The sequence below is a fragment of the Cricetulus griseus genome, unplaced genomic scaffold, assembly GCF_003668045.3.
Source record: "Cricetulus griseus strain 17A/GY unplaced genomic scaffold, alternate assembly CriGri-PICRH-1.0 unplaced_scaffold_1, whole genome shotgun sequence".
NCBI lineage: Eukaryota > Metazoa > Chordata > Mammalia > Rodentia > Cricetidae > Cricetulus > Cricetulus griseus.
Genome location: NW_023276808.1, coordinates 7,751,377 through 7,775,943, shown reverse-complemented (window position 1 = coordinate 7,775,943; position 24,567 = coordinate 7,751,377). Strand labels below are relative to the sequence as shown.

Genomic DNA, 24,567 nt, shown 5'->3' with positions numbered 1-24,567 from the left:
GCTAAAATTCTACAATACCAATATCCTAATACAACAAAAAAACATAATTCAGATTGACCATCAGAATTGTGGCATGTGTCCTACACTTGCTTTTACTAAGACCAAAGTTTGGATTCATTTGAAACTCTAAATACACACTACATAGCCTTTGGAAATTCTGTAAAGAAATTGAAAATTAATTTGAAAACTTAAAAAAATCCTTGCATACTTATATCATTATCCTTAACTTGACACTTATCCTTTTGTGACCTCTGTATGAGAAGGGGGATTTTGCATATGAAGTTGCCTTTTTCACTCCAGGGATGCTTTTTTTAAATTCACCTGACGCCTCTCCACAAACAACTGTGAAGACCCAGTCTACAGGAACTTTCTCCTCTCTATTGAGATAATTGTTGATGTATCAATTTTTTCTCTTTAAAATGGAGATACCCAGTTCTCACATTCTACCAAGGCTAAACTGTTACTGACTACTTAGTTCCTTCTGCATACAGAGTCAGAAGGATATTGTATACTAGGGGATTATAGGTGAGAGTGGATGATAAGTACATTGCTAGACAGAGAGGTAGGAATAAAGTATATTAAAGATGGAAGTGTCTGTTACACATGGTTCCAATTCCACTTTGCCCCAAACAAACACACAGATGTTACATTAATTATTTAACTATTGATAAATTGGTAAGAGCTTCTTATTGGCTAGCTCTGTTTCAATTATTAACTGATTTCTATTAATTATGTATTGCCACGTGACTATGGCTTACCCATTTTCTGGCATGTTACTCCTTCAGAAGCATGGCATCTCTTCTCAGCCTGTATCTCCCTTCTTCTCCCCAGCCTTTGGGGTAGCACTGCCTATATTCCTACCTGGCTACTCGATCATCAGTGTTTAGTTCATCAACCACTATGAGAAATATGGGCATAACCCACCATCACATCTTATCTGTTTAAATTTTTTTTCTTTTCTTTCCATTTTTTATGAATTTTTATTTAAATTAGAAACGATCTATTTTTACATAACAATCCCATTCTTTCTCCCTTCCATACTCACATGCCCCTCAAACCCCCATCCCATCCATCCCCTTTTCCACAGAGATGGTGAGGAATTTCATGGGGGATCATCAAAGTCTGTCACATCCTTTGGGGAAAGGCCTAGGCACTCCACAGAGTATCTTGAATGAGAGAGTAGCCCTCCATAGGGAAGGGACTCCCAAAGTCCTTTTGTGTGATAAGAATAAATACTGGTTACATTGCCAGAGGCGCATAGAGTACCCACATCTCCCAAGAGACATGCACATTAAAAAGGGCTGATTTGGTATTATGATGGTTCACAAGTTTTCAGAATGGGGACTTTGAGCTCCCATGTGGTCAGGTCAGCTGTTTCTGTGGGTTTCTCCAGCCAGGTAATGACTCATTTCCTCATCATTCTTCCCTGTCTGAAACTGGATTCCAGGAGTTCAGGTCACTGTTTAGCTTTGCGTGTGTTATTCTGCTTCCATCAGCTACTGGATGAAGGCTCTAGAATGGCTTATAAGGTAGTCATCAATCACAATAAAAGGGAACTGCATTTAAGGTAGCCTCTCCACTATTGCTTAGATTGTTAGCTGGGATTTTCCTTGTGGATCCCTGGAGGTTTGCCTAGTGCCATATTTCTCATTAAACCTATAATTTATGCCTCTATTAAGGTATCTATTTTCTTTCTCTCATCTATTCTTACACATAATCAATCTTCCTGATCCCTCATGTTCTCCTATCGCCTCCTCTTCTCCCCTCCTCTTTCTCATACCAACCACCTTCTTCCCCATGCTCCAAAATTATTCAGGATATCTGTGCCTTTCCCATAATCTGAGGAAGGATGTAAGTCTCAATTAGTGTCCTACTTATTACTAGCTTCTCTGGAGTTGTGGATTATAGGCTATTTATTATTTTCTCTATGTCTAATATCTGTACATTATGGACTACATACCATGTTTGTCTTTGGATGTATGGGTTACCTAGTTCAGGATGCTTTCTTCTAGTTCCATCCATTTGTTTCATTGTTTTTTTTCCCTTTGAGTACTACTCCATTGATTAATTATATCACATTTTCTTTATCCATTTTTTGTCAAGGGACATCTTTGTTGTTTCCTGGTTCTTGCTATTATAAATACTGCTCTTATGAACATAGCTGTACAGATGTCCATGTTGTATAAATGTACATCCTTTGAGTATATGCCAGAGCGGAATTGCTAGATGATGAAGTAGACTGATACCCAATATGCAGAAAAACAGCCATAATGACTGCCAAAATGGTTGTACAAGTTTTTACTCCCAGCAGCAACAGAGTGACATTCCCCTTTCTCCACCATAAACTATTCTTGATATTTATTTCTGTAGCCATTCTGGATAGTTTAAGATGATACCTCCAATTTGTGATTTAAATTTCCCAGATGACAATGGATATTTAGTGTCTTTTAGCCATTGTAGTCTCCTCTATTGACCAAAAACTACAATTCCATTGGATCAAAGACTTCAATATAAATCTAGCCACACCAACCTCTTAGCAAGGTAATTGGGAGGTAGTTTTGAATGAATTTGTACAGTAGACCACTTCTTGAACATAACAGTAGCACAGACACTCAGATCAACAATTCAGTAATGGGACCTACTGAACCTGAGAAGACTTTGTAAGGCAAAAGAAAGAATTTACAAGAGAAGACAGACAGCATCCCACAGAATGGGAAAAGATCTTGACCAACCCCACATGTAGCCCAGGGCTGATTTCTAAAATATACAAAGAACTGAAGAAATTAGTCTCCAAAACACCAAATAAAAAGTGGGGTACAGAACTAAATAGAGAATACACAATAGGGTTTTACTTCTTAGGGAAGAGAAAAATATACTAATAAAAGATTTGGAGCAGGTCCTTCACAGACTATATTTAGAGAGATTAGGTACCCTCTTGTTGTTGAATGGTTCCATTTGTTTGGAAATGCTAAAACCTTTTGTCATAAGCTCTGTAGGAGAATCAACTCCATTGTATGGTGACAGTAAATGTTGTACAATGGCACATAACTTAGGATATTAAAATCCCCATGTACAGAACTGCATCTCAGGTGCTCCCTGTATCTTGGGCCCATGATATGGTCAGAGAGATTTCTTTCTCAGTTGCCAGGAAACACTTATGATGTGTCTGTCACAATCTATTACATCTTCAAATTCTAAACTGACCACACTTATCACCTCACAATATTTCCTCCTGGAGTTAGGTAGAAGGCACAAGTCTATCTGGCTTTAAATATTTTTACTTCTGCTGTACCACTCTAACAGACTATGACTTCAGTCCACTACATATGTAAGTAAATGAATCATTATAACATTCCAGCTTATGGATGACCACTGAGATATATCCCAGTTGCTGAAGTTCCCAAAATGGAGACAACCCTATGTGCTTGTTTGTGAAGTTTTTCCATGTATATTTGCACAGAAGAGGGCATCAGATCTCGTAACAGTTGGCTGTGAGTCACCATGTGGTTGCTGGGAATTGAAGTCAGGACCTCTGAAAGAGCAGTCAGTGCTCTTAACCTCTGAGCCATCTCTCCAGCCCATTGTTTGTGAATTTCTAAGGTTTCCTGGTGTTTCACTCATACATTTTGCTACATTAATTTTTTTACTTTTTATCTTTTTATTTCTCCATTTTATATTCAATTTAGAAACAAGATTGTTTTACAGGTCAATCCCAGTTTCCTCTCCCTACCCGGCCTCCCCACTACTGTCCTAACTATCCCATAGCATTTCTGTTCCTCAGGGAGAGTGAAGCCTTCCATGGTGGTCTTCAGAGTCTGTCATATCCTTTGAGATACAGTCTAGGCCCTCCCTGGTAGTCTAGGCTGAGGAATTATCTCCCCATGTGGAATGGGCTCCCAAAGTCCATTCCTATGTTAGGGATAAGTACTGATCTACTGCAAGAGGCCACATAGATTTCTGAGGCCTCCTAACTGACACCCATATTCATGGGGTCTGGATCGGTTCAATACTTGTTTCTGAGTGAATACTCTGGGGTCCAAGAGCTCCCGCTAGATCAGATCAGCTGTTTCTGTGGGTTTCACCATCATGATATTCTTGACGACTTTGCTCATCACTCCTTCTAAGCAACTGGATTCCTGTTCAGTTCATTGTTTAGCAGGGGGTGTCTGCTTCCACTTCCACCAGCTGCTGAGTGAAGGCTTTAGGATGACATATACGTCAGACTTCAATCTCATTATCAGGGGAGGACATTAAAGGTAGACTCTTCTCTGTAGCTTAGACTGTACATTGGTGTCATCTTTGAAGATGTACAGGCATTTCCCTAGTGTCTGATTTCTCTTTCAACCTATAATAGTATCTCTTATATTTCTCTCCTCTACTCTTCCCCCAACTCAAACTTCCTGCTGCCTCAAGTCCTCCTCACCCTTCAGCTTCTACCATTCTCAATCTCCAAGCTCCCTCTCCCCTCCCCCATACTCTCAATTTTCTCAGGAGATCTTGTCCCTTTCCACTTATCCAGGGGACCATGTATGTCTCTCTTAGGTTCTTCCTTGTTTACTAGCTTCTCTGGAAGTGTGGATTGTAGCCTGGTAATTTTTACCCTATGTCTAAAATCCACATATGAGAGTACATACCATATTTGTCTTTTTGTGATTGGGGTACCTCCCTCATAATGGTTTCTTCTAGTTCCATCCATTTTCCTATAAATTTCAGGATTACATTGTTATTTATTTTTCCTGCTGAGTAGTAATCCATTATTTAAATGTGCCACATTTTCTCTATCCATTCTTCAGTAGAGGGGCATCTAGGCTGCTTCCTGTTTTTGGCTATTACAAACAGTGCTGCTATGAACATCGTTGAACAGATGTCCTTGTTGTATGAATGTGCTTCTTTTGGGTATATGCCTAATAGTGGAATTGCTGGATTTTTTGGTAGACTGATTCGATTTTCTTGTGGAGTCTCCATACTGATTTATAAAGTGGCTGTACAAGTTGGCACTCCCACCAGCAGTGGAGGAGTGTTCCCTCTTTCTCCGCATACTCTCCAGCATAAACTGTCATTGGTGATTTTGATTTTAACCATTCTGACAGGAGTAAGATGGTATCTCAGAGTTGATTTGATATGCATTTCCCTAATGGCTAAGGATGTTGAACACTTAATTTTGTGTCTTTCAGCCATTTTAGATTCCTCTATTGAGAACTGTCTATTTAGTTCTGTACCCCACTTTTTATTTGGATTGCTTGGTGTTTTGGACACTAACTTTTTGATTTCTTTCTATATTTTGGAAATCAGCCCACTGTCAGATATGGGGTTGGGGAATATCTTTTCCCAGTCTGTGAGCTGCCATTTTGTCTCAAGGACTGTTTCCTTTGCCTTACAGAATCTTCTCAGTTTCAGGAGGTCCCATTAATTAATTGTTGATCTCAATGTCTGTGCTACTGGTGTAGTGTTCAGAAAGTGGTCTCCTGTACCAATTTGTTCAAGGATATTTGCCACTTTGTCTTCTAATAGGTTCAGTGTAGCTAGATTTATGTTGAGGTCTTTGATCCATTTGGACATACATTTTATGTGTGGTGATAGACATGGAACTATCTGCAGTCTTCTAGTTGCCAGCATCCAGTTATGCCAGAACCATTTGTTGAAGATTTTCTCATTATTCCATCATATAAATTTAGCTTATTTGTCAAATATCAGGTTTTGTAGGTGTGTGGGTTAATATCAGTGTTTTCAACTCGATCCCATTGGTCTACCTGTCAATTTTTGTGCCAATTTTTTTGCTATTTTCAAAACTATAGCTCTGTAATAGAGTTTGACACCAGGCATGTTGATGCCTCCAGAATTCTTTATTTACAGTGTTTCTTTGGATATCCTGGGTCTTTTGTTTTCCATATAAAGTTGAGAATTGTTCTATCAAGGTGTGTGAAGACTTTTGCTGGGATTTTATGGGGATTGCACTGAATCTGTAGATTGCTTTTGGCAAGATTGCCATTTTTACTATGTTGATCCTACCTAAGAACATCGTACATCCTTCCATTTTCTGCTATCTTATTTGATTTCTTCCTTCATAGACTCAAAATTCTTAGTGTAGAGGACTTTCCCTTTTTTGGTTAGTGTTACTCCAAGGTATTTTATGTTGTTTGTGGCAAATGTAAAAGGGGATGTTTCTCTTATTTCTTTCTCCACGAATGTATCATCTATATATAGTGTGGCTACAGATTTTTTGAGTAAAAAAAAATCACAAAGAATCACTGGCTCAAAACCCCCCACCAAAATAAGAAGTCAAAAGAAAGAATCCTAACAGTGTCCAAGACTCCTAACATCTCTTCTCTGAAAAGAGAGTTTTCCTGTGTTTCTGGTGAGACCAGTTTTCAATGTTATGCAGATATTTTGTGTTTAGATTGGTTAAATCCTCATGTATTACGCCTACATACTCTGTGTGTGTGTGTGTGTGTGTGTGTGTGTGTGTGTGTGTGTGTGTGTCTGGTGTGTATGTGTGTGTTTGTTTGTCTGATGTTTATGTGTTTATATTTCTGTGATTGTGGGCATAAGGAAAACAGCACATATGTGGAGGTCAGAACACAACTATTTGGAGTTGCTTCTCTCATTCCACCCACATAGATACAGGGAAGACAAATGTGATAATCTTTTTATAAGTACATGATTTTACTCTCTTAGAAATATTTACAGATTATGGCTTAGAGATTTAAGACATATCAGAGGTTGACAAATGAACCAGATTTCCTATGTGCCCTTGTTCCACACATATTTTTCCAACACATTGAATACAAAATTAGGAGGATTTCTCATTTCAGGTATGTGTGTGTGCATGTTTGTGTGTGTGTGTGTGTGTGTGTGTGTGTGTGTGTGTGTGTGTGTCTGTGTGTGTGAGTGGCTGTGTGTCTGTGTCTTTGTGTGTATTTTTCTGTAGCTCTCTGAAGACTATGTGGTACAGGATGTAAATCTTACAATGTTGTTCTAGCCCGTGTTCATATTGTGGTGTCTACAGATCTTAAAATATAATTCTCATGTTCTAAGTCTCCCCTTCTTATTGTGGCCAAGGAGGCCAGTAGATGGTGTGAGAACCTCTGATACTGGAGTTACAGATAGCGGTAAGCTTCTGTATGTACTGGGAATGGAAGCCTGTATACTCTGAAAGAATCTTCAGTACTCATGACTGCTAAGATATTTTCCACCCTAACTTTTCACTTCTTGATTATTTTGTTTACTTCTTGTTTACTGAGCAAGACAGACTAGTTAGGCTCATACAACCAATATTGTTTAAAAACTAGAAGTCTCCTCCATTTGAGAGAATGAGTCTCATGCAGTGATGAGAGCCCTAAGTTTTTATTCAATAAAACATGGTGAGCCAATTTTCAATGTTTGTAAACTAACAAAAATGGATACAGCCAATTTGTATTCATGTATTTCAGCACACATAGTCACACATACTTAAAACATAGAAATTTGTAAGGGGGTTGGAAAGGGAGTGACTGAAGAGATAAAAGGGTAAAGTGATGAATTATCTTCCAATAATCAACTTATAGAAATAAATTTTAATCGATAATAGGGGCTATAGAAATGGCTCAGCAATTAATGGCAATTGGGGTGGTTACAGAGTAGCTAGGTTCCATTTCCAGAACTGCTAACTAGCTAACTATTTGCTAACTATTTGCTCCATCTTCTGTCCCCAGCATTTCCTGCCTTACTCTAGCCTCTGTAAATACTCTGTACAAATACATGCAGGACAAACACCCATATAACTATTGTTTAACGATCGAAACAGTAAAAAAATGGAATCCTCCAAAGCGATATTATAGCCATGAGAAACACAGTAACCAGAGGCAGTTAAAATATATTCCCTCTGGTCTTGCATGGAAGCAGCTATGGCAATCTGCCTAGCGAGTTGCTTCAGAACCAACATCAGCTTTTCTCTGAGGTTAATTTTAAATCATAACCATTCATCAGGAGTAGAGTAAACAGTGTCATTAAGTTGCATTTCCTTGAAGTTTTCTGTATTTGGGGTCAGAATCCTTTATGACTGAGATTTGTGCCATTGTTGCAGTTATCTTTTAGATGGAACATCAAGTTTGAGAGGTAGTGTATGCTGCATAGCAGTGTATTTTCACTGTGTTATTTACCTGATTTTCTGGGAAGAACTTCTGGTATAATATGAACATGCCAAAGGCATTTCTTTACATAATTTTTATAATTTATAACTTTCTGAATGACTTTGAAGTAAAAATGTCCCTAAACGTCTTTGACTGTACACTGTAATCTTGTTTAGAAATGGATTTTTTTATCTGTGTCTGCTTAGGAATAGGGAGAATACCACATAAATGTGTCTACACTCTCTAAATAAAATCCACATGCTTCATTTTGCTTAGGAAAAGTGTTGTTTTAGAAATAACTCCCAGATTCCCCCCTGCCTCCTTCAGGAAAGGAATCTTGCTCAATTCTTCTGCCTAATTTGTTCTGATAGCTATTCTTGGTACTCAAACTGACTGTCTCATTGTTAAGTAAAACTCAAAGAGTTGGGTACACGTGTGGGACTTTTCAATAGGATTTGAAAGTAAAGACTCATATTTAACCTGGATCACTTGAGGTGATATCCACCTTCAGCTGTTGATGGCTGCTGCACACCTCTAAATCCAGAACTCAGGAGGCAGAAACATTTGGATTTTCTGAGTTTCAGGGCAGTGTGGTCTACAAATGAGTTCCAGGCCTGCACAGAAAACAGCTGTCTTGAAAATACCAAAAGGAAAAAAAATCAAACAAAAATTAACATCCAATTTTAAGCTGCTGGCAGCCTACATATATAAAGGATATTGAAGAAGGAATTATCTTTTTTTCCTGTTTGCCCTAGCCCTGGCCAACAAGTTCATTTCTTCATCAGATTTAGAGCCACTTCCTCGATATTCTGGTGTATATTGAAGACCTGCTGATATATTAAAACTCATGAACAGAACAATTCCTGGTTTCTTCAAATTATTATTGGAATTCATCCATTTTTGGAATCTCGGGACCAACACCTAAGACATTCTGTCTTGAGCCCTTACTAGGGTTTAACCAGGGAGGAATGGCAGACTCAACAACTTGTGTTTGAGTATATAAGTTTTACTTCACAATTATATCAAAGAAATACACAAGCATAAGAAAACCATCCTAAGAACCATAGTCACCAGGCTCATAGAAGTGGGGTACCTCTCCTGTAGCAGCAGCAGTTTCAAGTCCAGACTTGTGTTTCTCAAAGTTCAGATGTTTGAGTCTTCTGAAGTCCTGAATTCCAGGAATGCCATTTCAGACCCGGGAGGCTCTCAGCTTAATTGACAGGTTGTTTCAGGTTAGCAGAGTAGAGCACAAGGACATAGAGTCATGGTACAATCTAAAATTCCCAGGTCTGAGCTGGTCCCTTAAATAGCTTTCTAAATCTTGCTAATCAACCTTGCTACACATTCTCATTCTTACATCCAATAGTCGGGTAGAGGGCCTATACTACTCTTCCTTTAATCTTTCTCCAGCCAAGCCTTTGCCAGCCTGGTTGGAAGCTTCAGTCTTATTCTCCCTTCTTCCAGGCCTTTGCCTGTCTGTTTACAGGCTCCTTACTCATTTTAATAAATCCATTTCCACATATGTGTAGCGATTCATTCCACTAGTCCTGTTGAGAACCATGAGTTGTGGTTTTTATTTTTTTCAATTCTCCAGTGAGTAAGTTGTGCTAGCTAATAATAGTGCTTTTAAACACATTTTTCCTTGCTCCATTATTTTCTTAAGTATTCAACTCTCCATGAGGACTACTCTATATAACTAACCAGTTGTCAATAATTTGCTCTGAGTCTCAGGAATATAATTACTAAAGCAATGGATCCATCATCCATCTTTCTGAAGGGAGTAAGTCCCATTATCTTGTTTTTGATCTACTTCTTCATTTTCTTTCCTGGTTGTCTGAAGTGCCTATTGCAACTAGATTAAAAGTAATTTCAGTTCTCCTAAACTCAGAATGAAGCAACATAACAAACCTCTCCTATTGTTTCCTGAAATCTCTCTTTAGTTGTTAATATTTTGATTACTCTTTCACTTTTGGGACAGAAATTCACTACACTGTATATAGTGTTGACTGTGTTCTTATACTGTAGTATTCCCATCACTTATTGCAGTGGTTACCAGTGGGGACTCTCCCTCTCATGTATTGTGCCATTCACAGAAGTGGGGGCATAATACAGGGTGTTAACAAGTGTGGAGTAATGGTAACTAAATTTAGTGCCTTTCAGGATTGCAAAAAGAGCTTACTCAGCTTACAAAACACCATCTGAGCTATTGTGAATCATAGAAGTTAAGTGATGGATCCTTGTAAATGGAATTTTAAATAAAAATGATTTAAGGTTGGTATTTGGAAGTTGTAGCCATGGAGTTTCACAGAAGGAGGGATTCCCTACTGGCATCATGAGGAATCTTCACACTTGAGGGATTATTTGCTAATACATATATTCCATTTTTTTAAAGGTTTAAGGTTTTCCCAGGCACCTGCCTATGCTAATGAGTGATATTATATGGTGTATGCATCCTAAGTTGCAAACTAGATGCTGGTATTGAAAGCAGGACATTGCCCACCACCCACAAATCCCCTTTAACTTTGCCTCAATACCAGAGAGTGCACATACCACTACAATCCTCCACACACTATCGCTGGTTCCATCACTGTTCTAAAACTTTGGAAGAATAGCTGCACTTTACCAGAGGGTAGGCTTGATCTATGAAGCCCACACAAGGCACTGCCCACCACACAATAACACTCCTTAAATCCTCCCCAGCAACATCAGGATGCATTCACTTCACTGGAATCTATACTAGTTCTCCCACGCAGCAGCATCTGTATTGGAGGCCAAAGAATTACCCAGGATCCAAATACTGACAATGCCCACCTCCCAATAACACTGCTTTAATCCTGCCCTGCATCCCCAGAATGAACTCACTACCTGGGACCATACACTAGTTATACCAGACACATGCCATTTGACAGGGTTTAAACAGAGGATTTTTTAATCAGGGAAAGGGATCATAAAAAGGGTAAAGGGAGGGGGAGAGACCAGTCTTCGGGGACAGGAGCAGTAGGAGAGAGGAAAGAGGGGCAGAGAGGGAGAGAGAGAGGGAGAAGGAGATTGAGAGGGAGAGAGAGAGAGAGAGAGAGAGAGAGAGAGAGAGAGAGAGAGAGAGGAGGGAAAGAAACAGAGAGCAGGATGTAATTTGGTTTGGGAAGGGCACTTTCAAAAGGGACCACAGTGAAAATACACAGGTGCCCCCCTTAATGGCTGCAGCTGAGGGCATATGCTGTCAGAACCACAAGGACAGGCGAGTACAGACAGCTGAATACTAACATCTGCCATCCTAAAGTCTCCTTTAGCTTTGGCCTGAGGTTATGCTTTGAAAATTTTAAATAGGGTAGAAGATTGCAAGTCTAACCATTTTGGCTTACGGAGATTTACAGAGCAAAACTATCCTTTAGATCATGCCTTATGATCTAAATAAGAATATATCATAAAGCACAATATATTATAATAGACTATGCTGTATGCTCTGAAAGATACATTTAAAAGATATGTCAGTGCCACAATCCTCACACATAAAAGCACATAGAACACAAATTTTAAAAAATGGAAAGCACTTATGCACAGTGTGTATGATATTCTTAAATGAATAGCTATTCTGAGCTATCCATCCCTCAGAAAAAGGATTCTTTTCTTCTGAGCATGCTTGCTTAGAGGAAGGCCACATCTGCTTCTAAGAAGGACCAGAAAGAATTTCATTTTTAAACTTTATTTCATGTATATTCGTTGACTGATTTTTGGATGTGTGCAGTACCAGCAGAGGCCAGAAGAGGGAATAAGTTAGCTTGGAACTGAAGTTACCGGAGATGGAGGAACCATGGTTTCTATTAAAATAACCTCTTTTCAATGCAACAATACGAGTGTTCTTAATTGTTAAGGTCACTCCCTAGCCATATTTTTATTTAATATTTATTGTAACATATTTTATTTAAATTACATTGCATCACTTTCCCTGTTTTTTCCCAGATTTTTCCCTTCTTATTTCTGCTAAGTATGTGTGTATTAAGTATGCACAAATATTTGAATACAGTCTGATGAGACCGTTTGAAGATGACTGTGCTGAGCAAAGGCTTTACCACACTGATTACATTTATAGGGTTTCTCTCTAGGATTGAACATGCAGTTTTGGATAAAAAATATATGGAAATGATTCTTGCCTGATACTATTTGGTACAGTGATGTACACATAAGGTAATTAATCCATCCTTGGATGGTAACAATGTGGACTTCAGGGTACAGTCACTGACAGCTACATGAGTTGCCAAATATTAAATAGTGGAAGAACTGGAGGGGGTGACCCACTCCAGCTGAGTGGAAACAGAGTACAGTTTATGCCAGCTTGACCTCAGTTACAAATGAAGAAAGCTGTCTGGCATATGATCCTTGTGCTTTAAAACCCTAAGCTCCCTCCCTAAATATTCTTCCAATCTTCCCATCTCTTTGTAAATACCTTATTGTCTATGCCTTAGAGAGACTTCAAGTCTCAGAATCTCCTCATAATCTTGATGTCATCTACAGTTATCACTATTCAGAGCTCCAAACTGAATGTTTTGTAAGCAGCCCGGAAGTAGAATATGAGCCCATTGAAACTAGAGAGACTATGCCTGCAAGTTCCTATTCTCTCCACACAGAAGACATAAAATCAAGCAGGAGTACATCTGGCATGTGAGCGTATGCTAACCTATTTATGTCCATTTACCACATGGCACACAAACTCACTCTTGTGCTTTTGTCTAGTCAACCATCTTTTAAAGGATTTTATTGTCAGCTTCTTTGAACATAACTTATTTTATACTCTTCATTAATTTTGTGGAGACTTGGGCTTGGAAAATTCCAGAAGCACCAAGTCTAAGTTAGTTTCTGAAGTAATATAATATATTTATTCTGAGGCATCAGGGCTGAGATAAAGATCAAATTAGGTCAGCCTAATGAGTAACATATTCATATGAATGAAAAAAGGCTCAGCACTTAGAAAAATGACTGCTCATCCACAAGGACAAGATTTGATTTCCAGAAACAATCTCTATCAGATAAAAGAAAACACCATTTGAATGCACACATGAGCATTTCAATATTTTTTTATATTATGATATATGAAGCATTTTAACATTAACATTGCTAAATTATGTTGAGAAAAAAACACATTTTGGGAATATATCATCTACACTTGGATTTGTACTCAGGAGACAGACACATAATGCTCATGAGTTCAAATGTATCCCTCATCATTACTGACACCCACGCCAAGCTCCTAATAAACATGAAAATCTGAAGGGTATTTGTGAAAATATGGAAAAAATAACCAGGAACAACAAATCACCACACTTTCAGACAGTTATTAGAAAAATATGATCGCACACTGCCTCATATTTTTTAATGTACCACTTAGATGATTGGGCTGACATTATATACATTTCAGCAGAAAAATACCTATCATTAAACAAAACTACCAAATGAACAAAAGCCAAACAAGGAATATCAGGACAACAAAATAAACTTGACTAAATGAATTTTCCACACATATAGGACTTTTTGGAATGCATCTCAAATATTTCAAAATAGAACCCCCAATACAGTGACCTCTAGCATCGGTTCCCAATCTCTGCCTCATGCTGCAACTTAGGGATGTGAGTTCTTAGACCCCGTTTTAGGTGTCATGCAAATTTTAATTACGCTCCTGTATCCCTCTGGAAACAAGGGCCAAATTAAATATTTTATAAGGTGGCATAGGTATTGTAACAAAAAGAGTAGAGAAAATAATACAAATTTGTAAGTTTCACACCTAATTTACACTAATTAGTTAATGCACTTGAAGAGAAACATAAATTACTTATGAGACACTTTATCATTTAAAATCACTGTGCAAGTGTTACACCTATGGAGGGAATGGTACCCCTCATGTCATAAGTCAGTCTATACCTTCATCTGTGAAGTGAGGATGGCCTGGATACTTGCAGCTCTGAAGAGAAAGGTATGCTTACTTTTAGGAAGTCATGTTATTTCTGACTCTTTGGAGCGAATGTATCCTGGATACCAAGAGTTCTGAAGAAAAATCTATCCTGAATGTCCAATGTCTGGCTAAACATGCTGCTATGAAGGGAAGGTATCATGGAAATGAAAGCTCTGAGGATAAAGGTGTCCTGACTGTCAGGAAGTCAGGCTATGTATGAAGTTGTGTTCCAGTGGGAAATGATCTCTGGGCATTATGTAGCACTCAAGCTCCACTTAGAGATAGACTACTACAAGTGATCTTTGTTGCACCCTGCTAAGAGTTCACCAGAATAAATGTCCATTGCTTGTTCTATTGTCTTTTCCACTAAGGATTTTCTGAGCAATGGTAACCATTTCTTCTTAGCTCCAGCTCAAATTGTCACTTTTCTGCTTCACTCAACTACACTCCCCTAAGGGATATTCCCATCAGCAGTATATGTTTCTTCTCTAATTCTCTCCACTAGGGAGTTCTGTATCCACTGTGGAAAAAGAAGTCATTCACAGAAACACATTGAACAGATTTATTTGGGCATCCAGGAAAGCGGCTGCCCCTAATCAGTGTGGAAAATGTCAGCTGCCAACTGAACAAGCATAAGGTTTATATATGTCTTCTTAGGGGCATAGGGTTTTCACAGAGAATATTTTTCAGCGCGTTAATTGGTAAAATTTCATTCCCTGAGCTTTAAAAGCCTTTAAGATTTGCCGGATTTCTGCTTAGGGATTGGGTGGTTTTGAGACTAGGTCTTGCTTGGATTTTTCCTCAGCTGGTCAGGGATACAGTTTGTTTCTTTGCCTTTTGATTCAGGGACAAATTGTGCTTCTTTCACTGGCCATTTTTAAGCATTTGCTCTTATGTAAGGGTAAGTTTCTTTGGCTGCAGTTTGAGGGCCATAATCTGTTTCTTTCACAGGAACTGTTTCCTGGGACGGGTAGTATTTCTTTGCTGGCTGTTTTACGCTAATCATAAGGCTTCATAAGTTCATATATTCATTTTTCAATGAGCGTGCTGGAGCAGCAATATAAACATGGGCATCCTAATGCTTGCACAGATTGTTGACACTGTCAATTTTTTCTACAAAATGAATACTGTTGTAAAAGTGATCGGAAGTGTGATTGCAAAAGATTCCACCAAATACTTGATAATGAAAAGCCCTCATTAACTTTTTCAGGTACTCAAAAATGACTGTAACTTACGAAGGCTTTAACAGGTTGACCATAAAATTCTACTCCTGTATAAAGTTAAAGTGCACAATTAAACCAAACTGACTACATTCATAGTTTCCCTGCTGAATGATTTTTTGTAATGATTTCAAAGGCTCCTGGTACATACAAATGCTTTACCACACTGACTACGTTAAAATGGTTTTTCTATAGTATGTGTTCTTTTATGGGTTTGAAGAAAACATTTACGTGCAAAGACTTTCCCATACTGATTTAATTCTTAGCATCTGTTCCCACTATGTGTTCTTTTATGTATGTGAAGATGAATGTGCTGAGCAAAGGCTTTACCAAACTGTTTACATTCTTAGGGTTTCTCTCCAGTATGTGTGCTTTTATGCTTTTGAAGAGTACTGTGATGAGAAAAGGCTTTACTACACTGATTACATTCATAGGGTTTCTCTCCAGTATGTGTCCTTTTATGCACTTGAAGAGTACTGTGCTGAGCAAAGGCTTTACCACAATGATTACATTCATAGGGTTTCTCTCCAGTATGTGTCCTTTTATGCTGACGAAGAGCACTGGGATCAGCAAAGGCTTTACCACAATGATTACATTCATAGGGTTTCTCTCCAGTATGTGTCTTTATATGTGTTTGAAGATCACTGTACTGATAAAAGGCTTTACCACACTGATTACATTCATAGGGTTTCTCTCCAGTATGTGTTCTTTTATGCCGATTAAAAGCACTGGGATCAACAAAGGCTTTACTACAATGATTACATTCATAGGGTTTCTCTCCAGTGTGTGTTCTTTTATGTATTTGAAGAGTACTGTGATGAGCAAAGGCTTTACCACACTGATTACATTCATATGGTTTCTCTCCAGTGTGTGTCCTTTTGTGTGTTGCAAGAAGACATTGATATGCAAAGGCTTTGCTGCACTGATTACATTCATAGGGTTTGTCTTCAGTATGCGTTCTTTTATGCCTTCGAAGGTGACTGTTATAAGCAAAGACTTTAACACATTGTGTATATTCGGAAGGCTTGTCTCTAGTTTGGCTTCGTTCATGCCTGCATGGAAAATGGGCATATGTAAATGTTTTACCATATTCAATACAATATTGAATCTTGATATCTGTATAAATTTTTATTACACTTTTTCAAGTGATAAGAAGAATAAGATGTTACAGTCTTATCTCTGCACTTACACTCATGTTTTCACAATCTTTTATGGGTGTTTTGCATCTCTGAACATACCTGTGAAGCTATAATCCTAACTTTAGAACCTTTTTCCACAGGAGATTTTTTTATATATTGAAGATAACTGGACAAGTTCATTACTTTATCAACCTTATTGTGTTCTTAAATTTTCCTACACTATGAGTCATACTACATTTGCTAATGAACGAGAGAAAACACTATTTACACAGTCCTACAGTCATAGAGTCTTAGGGGTTTTCTGTAGACTAAGCTTGTTGGTGTATTTATTGTCAATGAAGCTGGAAAACAAATTACTTGTATATTTGAATCAAAATGGGTACTGCTACATGACTTTTAAATATTTTTCAAGAGAGGTATACCATGTTCTACATATCCCTTTGCTGACATGGTTTGTCCTGCCTAATACATGATATACCTAATAATGCAAAGATTACCAAGAAGAGGCTTCCTTTTTCATTCAGTTTGACTTTCTGTTGTGTATATACATGTGTTAGAAGATTAGGCTTTCCCGGAAAAATACTGCAGTTTGACTCTTGACAATAATTGGTCCTATCACTAAACTTACAAAAGTAACAGGAAGTACAAGAAAATAACTAACTTTTCTATAGAGTATTTGTTTGAAGGAAGGTTTGGAGATATGCTTATCAAGTCAATCATATGTATTACTTTGGTTATATAGGTACTATGAAATAAGTGGATTTAGAATTCTACAGCATAGTGCTCATGGTGTAATGATTCAAGTGGTAATTTCTCTGAAGTCATTGTTTCCTTGTCTTCTTTCTTAAAATATTGTCATGCAAATGCAGTTCAACTACATGAAACTGAGTTATATCGTCTTGTGAGAATTTAAAAATCGTCAATGCAAATTAATCTGTGCTTAATTACACTGTTGGTTCTGTTTCAAACTTCAGGATATATTTCTCTCTCTTCAGAGATACATTTCTATGAGCTGGTAAATGCAAATTACCTTTCATGTCTTTTAGAACTCGCACAATGTTCTTGAATTTTATGGTCTTCCCAAATGTATCCTAAAACAGAGTGAAATGGATAGTATGTTATTGAAAAATGTGTAAAAAATTATGTTACTCTATCCAATAAACTGTAGAACTTTGATTTATTTAATACCTTCTTTTACTATCTCAATCAATTTAAAGAAGAGCCCCAATAATCAAGTAAGAGTTGTCCTATTACTTTAAAATACGAACGAAAATACATTCTTACCTATATCATTGAGGTTCTTATAGGTCTCCAGCATCACATCTTTGTAGAGTTTCTTCTGAGAAGTATCCAGCAAAGTCCACTCTTCCCAAGTGAAGTCAATATGCACATCATCATAGTTCATGGCATTCTAAAATATCACATACATGTGTGCAACTGAAAGCATGATACTGACCATATTGTAAATGTGTGTTTCTATAGAACATTATTTTACGATATGTTAGTTTTATGCTGGATACAAAGCAACTGATAAAATTTTCCAATACAAGGCAGAGCTTTCTTTCAACTTTCCTGCTTCACTGAAATATCTGAGAGATACAGTAGTCTTGTAGACTGAAGATGGATGCCCCATGTCACAGAAAAATTTTTGGCGAGTGTCCAGGAAGTCAGGTGTCTTTGTCATTTGTAAAATCTTGGAAATTGCTGGCAATGCACTGCCTCTTTACTTAGGTAGTAATAATTCCTTTTATGGTCTTTGGTGGAATTGAAGACCAGACAGTTATGTCTGCAGTTTTTCTTTAGTTTTTTTTTAAGAAGGGTTTTAATAGAACTGTGAGTTCACTAAGGTAAGTTAGGTAATATAGTATTTTCTCTGAATTTACAAAATGCATACAAATACTTACTTGATAAATGTTGATGTTATAAAAAAGTTTTGATGTTGTATATAGTTTTAGTATATTAAAGTTGAAACATTTCTTGTGATGTAGATGACAACAGGGAACTGTTGAATATTATGTTAAGATGTGTGACTTTTGTGTATGCTGAATTTGTTTAGTGAATCTGTGATTCTTCTGTTGACTGAAATACCTGTTGGTGTGATAAAGAACGCAATGCCCAATATCTTGAGAGGAAAGGAAAAGTGATGTTGGCAGGAAGAGAGGAGGAAGGGGAGGAGAAACCTAGGAGTATGAAAGGAAGGCACCAGAATAGCAGAGGAAACCAACAGGCAACCACGCAGATACAATGAAAGCCATGGACTAAGAAATAAAGAATGGTATAAAGAATAGAGAAAGATAAAAGGCCAGATGCAAAAGGCTTAGAGGATAATTTAAGAAATGCTGGCTAGAAATAAGCCAATATAGGGCCTCCATTTATAAGAATAAACCTCTGTGTGTATGAATTATTTGAAAACTAGCTGGAAGGTCATCAAAAGAGCAAAGAAAACAACAACAGTCTCAATCCTCACTGCTTCATGCAATGAACTCTCAGTCTCCTCACTGGGTTTCTAACTCTGCCAAACATAGCTACCTGCGTCTATGCTGAACTGTAACCACATACTAAGAACAGATGTCCTTAAATTTGATTCTAGTTTGCAGGACCAACATATAATGACAAATCCTGCAAAGTTTGACTTTTTTTGTAGATTCTATTTATTTATTATGCATACAACATTCTGCTTCCATGTATATCTGCACACCAGAAGAGTGCACCAGATCTCATAACAGATGGTTGTGAGCCACCATGTAGTTGCTTGGAATTGAACTCAGGACCTCTTGAAGAGCAGCCAGTGCTCGTAACCTCTGAGCCACCTCTCCAGCCCAAGTTTGACTTCTTAATGGATATGGACACTAACAAGCTTGGACCACAGGTGAAGCAGATTTAGTATGAAGTTGCTTCCTAGATCCATAAATCAAAGATTTAGCAGTCTATCGTCTTACCATTGGGGAACCTTTATAGGCTTCCACTACATAGCAAAAACCTTCTCTTATAATGCCAATGAACTCCCTGAAAATGTCTGCCTGTTTAGCACTTGACTGCCTTTTCTTTTTCACGTATTTCTACAGCGCTGTTTTGCTTATTTTAGACCTGATTTACCGCATGAATCATCAACAATGACCATCTAACATACTAAATATTTCATTTAAGGAATGAGCCCATTATCTTTTTAATTCTGCATTAGTATATATTTCCAGGGCATAAGCAGAATAAGAAATATTTTAGAGCCAAAGTATCACACAAATGAACTCTTGCTTAATTTTTATGCAGTCTATTTCTGACTGAAATCCCATGATCTCAATCGCTTACATTCTGCCATTATTTATAAAATCCTCAACTTCCCAGCACTACAGGAATGGCAAATTAACTTCTGTGTACAACTTTCAATGTTTTGCCACTTAAAGTCTTGATATCCTCCACATTCTTCCAAAAGATAGCATTCCCAGCTTTTACTTGACAATGAAAATCACTTTTGGTATTCTATTATTTTTAAGTTGCATTTATGTTGCTGTGATTAAATCTTCTAACCAAAGCATCTCAGGCAATGAATGTGTTTAGTTGGCTCACTGTGTCAGATTATTCTCCATCCTTTTATGAGCTTAGGAATAGAAACTTGGGCCAAAAATAGAAGGCATACCCCATGGGCAAATAATGATTCCTGACTTTCTCTCTTGACTAGTCATTCCCTGATGCTCAGATAGCTGTCTTTTCCAGGCCCATTTTCTTAGGGACATTGCTATTCTCAGTGGAGGACTCTTTCCTCATCAATCAACACAACCTCTCACAGACATCGCAGTTCTTGGCTGTTATGAATAAAGCCACTATAAACATAGTTGAGAAAGTGTATTTGTGGTATGATGGAGGTACATTTTTTTGGGTACATGCCCATAAGTTGTATATCTCAGTATTGAGAAAGATTGACTCCAAATTTTCTGAGGGTTGCTTCTTGATTTCCCCAGAGACTGTGCAATTTTAAATTTGTAGCATTAATGAATTCACTTGCTTCTTGACCTTGCCAATATTAGGAGTAATTTGTGTTATTTATCTTAATCATCCTGATAGCTGCATGACAATAACTCAAAGTAGTTTTGATATGGATTTCAGTGAGGACTAAAGTTGGTGAACATTTCATCAAGTGTTTCTCGGATATTTTAGATTCCTCTACTGAACATTCTATATAGAAATGTATTCCACTATAATCTTAATATTTGTTTAGATGTTGTCTATTTTCTTGAGTTATTATAGTGAGTGAGACAACACAGAAGCACATGGACTAGAATTGTAAATTCACTTGTAAGTGCATACTAGAATTTAAATAAAATACAATCCCAGTGATCACAGTTAATCACAGTATAATCCATACATGGAGAGAGGCTAGGTAAGTAGAACAGCTCTAGGGCAATATACAAATTCCTTGTACAAATTAAGCTTGTCTGAAGATAGAAAGACGGAGCTTGCCACTAGCTAACCATAGAGATCTGTTCAGATGGCTGGCAGAAACAGTAAGTAAAATGGGAGCACAGGGATAGATATACATTGGCTAAGGAGAGAAGGGATATAAGCAAAAAGAAACAGAAACTCGCCTTTTCCACTTTGTAACTAGTGAGGTAAACGTGGCTTTGGCTTACACCTTCTCTATGATTTCTCAGCAATTTTCCTATATATCTTACTCCAGGCTTTTATTATTTAGAACAAATAAGAACTCCATTTACAGGGGAGATACATGGATATCTCTGGGTGTAAAAAAATAGATTTTCTGGATGCAATAATGGCAGGTAGTGATGTGGCCAGAAAAGATCAGGTGAGTAAGGATGGGGCAGAGGGTAAGAAGATGGGAGAGATGACTGCAATGGGGGAGCTTTTATCAGGCTTTGTGGAAACAGAGCAATGAGAATTTCCCAGAACCTGTAAGGGTGACCATAGTGAGGACTCCTAGTAATAAAGAATACATAAGCTGAAACAGCCATCTTCTGTAACCACATAAGGATCCCATTATTGAGTTGGAACAGCAAGGCAGTCACAAAATTTTAGAACCACACTTGTCCTGCCTGCAAAATACTCTGGTGCAATGGTGGATCAGAGCTTCTTTAATGTTCAACAAATGACTGCTTAAACTTGAAGGTCTAGGTCTGAGAGGAAAACCATGCCTGAGAGTACCTAAAGAGGCAAGGAGTCAGAACTTGTATGTCTTAGAGAACTATGGTAGAATAAAATAAAATTGATCAAGATAATTCAATAAAAATTCATAAGTATATTCTGCTCTAATCACAAATTGGTGCTTAGCCCAATTGTCATCAGAGAGGCTTCTCCCTGCTGCTGATAGGACATGGGGAGATCACTACCCAAACATTAGCTTCAGGTCTAGGAAACCTCTGAAAGGAGGGGGTGAAAATTGCGGGTTCCAGCAGGTTGCAGAAAACAGGAGAACATGGCCCACAGAATGAACCAAGCAAGGATCATAGGGGTTTGCTATGGGATTCCTACCAGTAGGTCTGGTAGTGACTCTTTTGACTACTCTTTTGACAATTTTCCTTTTACTGAGTTACCTAGGTCAGGCTTGTATGAGGGTTTGTGCCTTGATTTACTTTACCTTGTCATAATGTTAGATTGATATCCCTGGGAAGCCTTCTCTTTTCTGAAGGGAAAGAGAGTAGCAGTGGATTTGGGGGAATGGAGACTGGAGACAGGGCTCGAATGAGTGGAGATAGGGGAAGCTGTGGATTTAATCCAAGTTCATTTATCATCATAATTTGTAATAGCCCCAAAAGCTCAAACTTCCAAATTCTATTCTGATAATGAAGACACCCTCTTGACTGTTACATCTTGGAAAATCAAGAAACAAATTAAGGATTCCCAACATACATGGATGGGAACAGAGTACATTCCCATTCATAGTAAGAGGAAGATGGCTGTATTCCAGCCGTAAACTCAGGAAGACATCCCTTACTCATGTACATGTCACACCAGCAAGAATAACAGGTAAGGGAGATCTCTTGGTCCCCAGACTGATAGCTGGGAAAACAGCATGGGATTGATCAAGACTCCCTGAATGTGGTGTCAGTGAGGAGACCTTGGAAATCTATGGGGCCCCTTGTAGAGCAATCATTACTTATCCCTCACGCAGGAATGGACTTTCAGAGCCCATCCCACATGGAGGGATAATACTTTCGCCTAGACACAAGAGGGTTGGCATATGCCCTATCCCAAAGGATATAACAGACTTTGAAGACCCTCTATGGAAGGCCTCACACTCCTTGGGGAGCAGAAAGGGTATGGTGTATGTAGGATGTTAGTTGGGGACAGGGGTAGGGTGAGAGACATGGGATTAACATGTAAAATAATCTTTTCAATAAAAAAAAAGAATAACAAGTAAGGTGGCTCACCAGCTCATGAAACTTCCACAGTACCTATATTCCCAGACAGAGTCCTCCAATATGTCATCAGCTGCCACCCTCAAATCCATGAGCCCACGAACAAATTGGATTAATACCCTCTGCTCAAGTGCAGGTCACCCAAGTCAGAAGAACAGCTAGGCAAACTGAGGCAGAGAAACGCTTCTGGTCCAGAGTTCATGCCAGCTATCTGAAATACACATTGAATCTTATCCAGTGGATATTCTCCATTCTTTCAATAACCCCCATCACTACTTACAATCCAAATACCTCCTCATCTATATGTCGTAGCCCCCAACTTTAGAGGAATCCCTGTGCTTAAACAAAGGATCACCATTTTCCAGAATTCCATTTGCCACATGACCACAGAATTTTCACACTCATTCCATATCCCCTCAACACTGTCAGCAGTTTCTGCAAGGGTCACACTAACCCTGCCTCCTGGGGCTGGCTACAGGTGTAACTAGTCACGCCCCTTAGGGCATGGACAGGGTGACGAGAGGGTAGCTTAAGTGTTGGGGATACCAGAGACTTCCAAGGCCCCATTAACAGTCCCCTCCATCCACTGGCCCAGGTAGGTCAGGGGCTGTATCCGGTTTGTGTTCCCCTGCCCTGCTCAGGGACACCTGACACCAGGAGAATGCTCATGGTATCTAAACTCAGAGGAGGCAAACACACCCATAGACTGCCAAGCCCCTGGTATCAGTTATGCCCCCATCCATGAAAAGAGGACAACCATCAGAGTATTGGAACTGTTTGCATCTACCAGAAGGTACCTCGGTCTCATACCCACAAGGAGAGTAAGAGACTCCTGTTACACCCACCAGAAGAAAGGATGGGAAGAAGACAATATAAAAGCACATTCAACAACAGAAAAATCAATATGACACCATCGGAGACTAGGGACCTACACCAGTAAGACCGGAACATCACAATGCAGATGAAGCAGAAGAGGATGATATTAAAAACATCTTACTGTAAATGATAGAGGACCTTAAAAAGGACATGAGAAAATCCCTTAAAGAAATGGAAGAAAAAACAAACCAAAAATACAAGATATAAAGAAATCTCTCAAAGAAACAGTTCATACCTAAAAACTAAAATAGAGTCAATAAATAAAGCAGAATCTGAGGGAATGCTGGAAATAGAATAGCTGGGTAAATGATTAGGAGCTACAGATACAAGCATAACCAAAAGAATACCAGAGACAGAAGAGAGAATCTCAGGAGTTGAAGATACACCATCTGAAATAGACTCATCAACCAAAGAAAATCTTAAGTCCAACAAATCCATAACACAAAATATCCAGAAAATACGGGACTCTGTGATAACACCAAACCTAAGAATAATAGGTATAGAAGAAGGTGAAGAAATCCAACTCAAAATCTCAAAAAACATATTCAACAAAATCATAGAAGAAAATTTCAAAACCTAAAGAGAGACATGCCAATGAAAGTACAAGAAGCCTGCAGAACACCAAATAGACTGGACTCACCCCCCAAAAAAAGATCTCCTCGCCACACAATAATCAAAATCCCAAACATACAGAATAAAGAGAAAATATTAAGAGCAGCAAAGATAAATGTCAAATAACATATAAAGGCAAACCTATCAGAATCACACCTGACTTTTCCATATACTCTCTGAAAGCCAGAACGTTCTGGATAGAAATTCTACCTACAGTAAGAGACCACAGAGGCCAGCCCAGACTACTATATTTAGCAAAGCTTTCAATCAATTTAGATGGAGAAAATAAAATATTCCATC

At 38.2% G+C, this 24,567-nt stretch overlaps 2 protein-coding genes across 2 annotated transcripts in view; one reads left to right on the top strand and one right to left on the bottom strand.

Annotated features, from left to right (window-relative positions):
- Positions 1 to 24,567, top strand: part of LOC113838983 (zinc finger protein 431-like) — a 662,051-nt gene that overhangs the window by 155,272 nt on the left and 482,212 nt on the right. The window lies entirely within an intron of this gene.
- LOC118239747 (zinc finger protein 120-like) overlaps positions 15,619 to 24,567 on the bottom strand; it is a 12,247-nt gene continuing 3,298 nt past the window's right edge. The window contains exons 2-4 of the mRNA XM_035453526.1: positions 17,696 to 17,804; positions 17,442 to 17,502; positions 15,619 to 16,324 (exon numbers count right to left, since the gene is read on the bottom strand). Coding sequence (XP_035309417.1) covers positions 15,619 to 16,324; positions 17,442 to 17,502; positions 17,696 to 17,804 — 876 coding nt within the window. The remainder of the gene's footprint in view (positions 16,325 to 17,441; positions 17,503 to 17,695; positions 17,805 to 24,567) is intronic.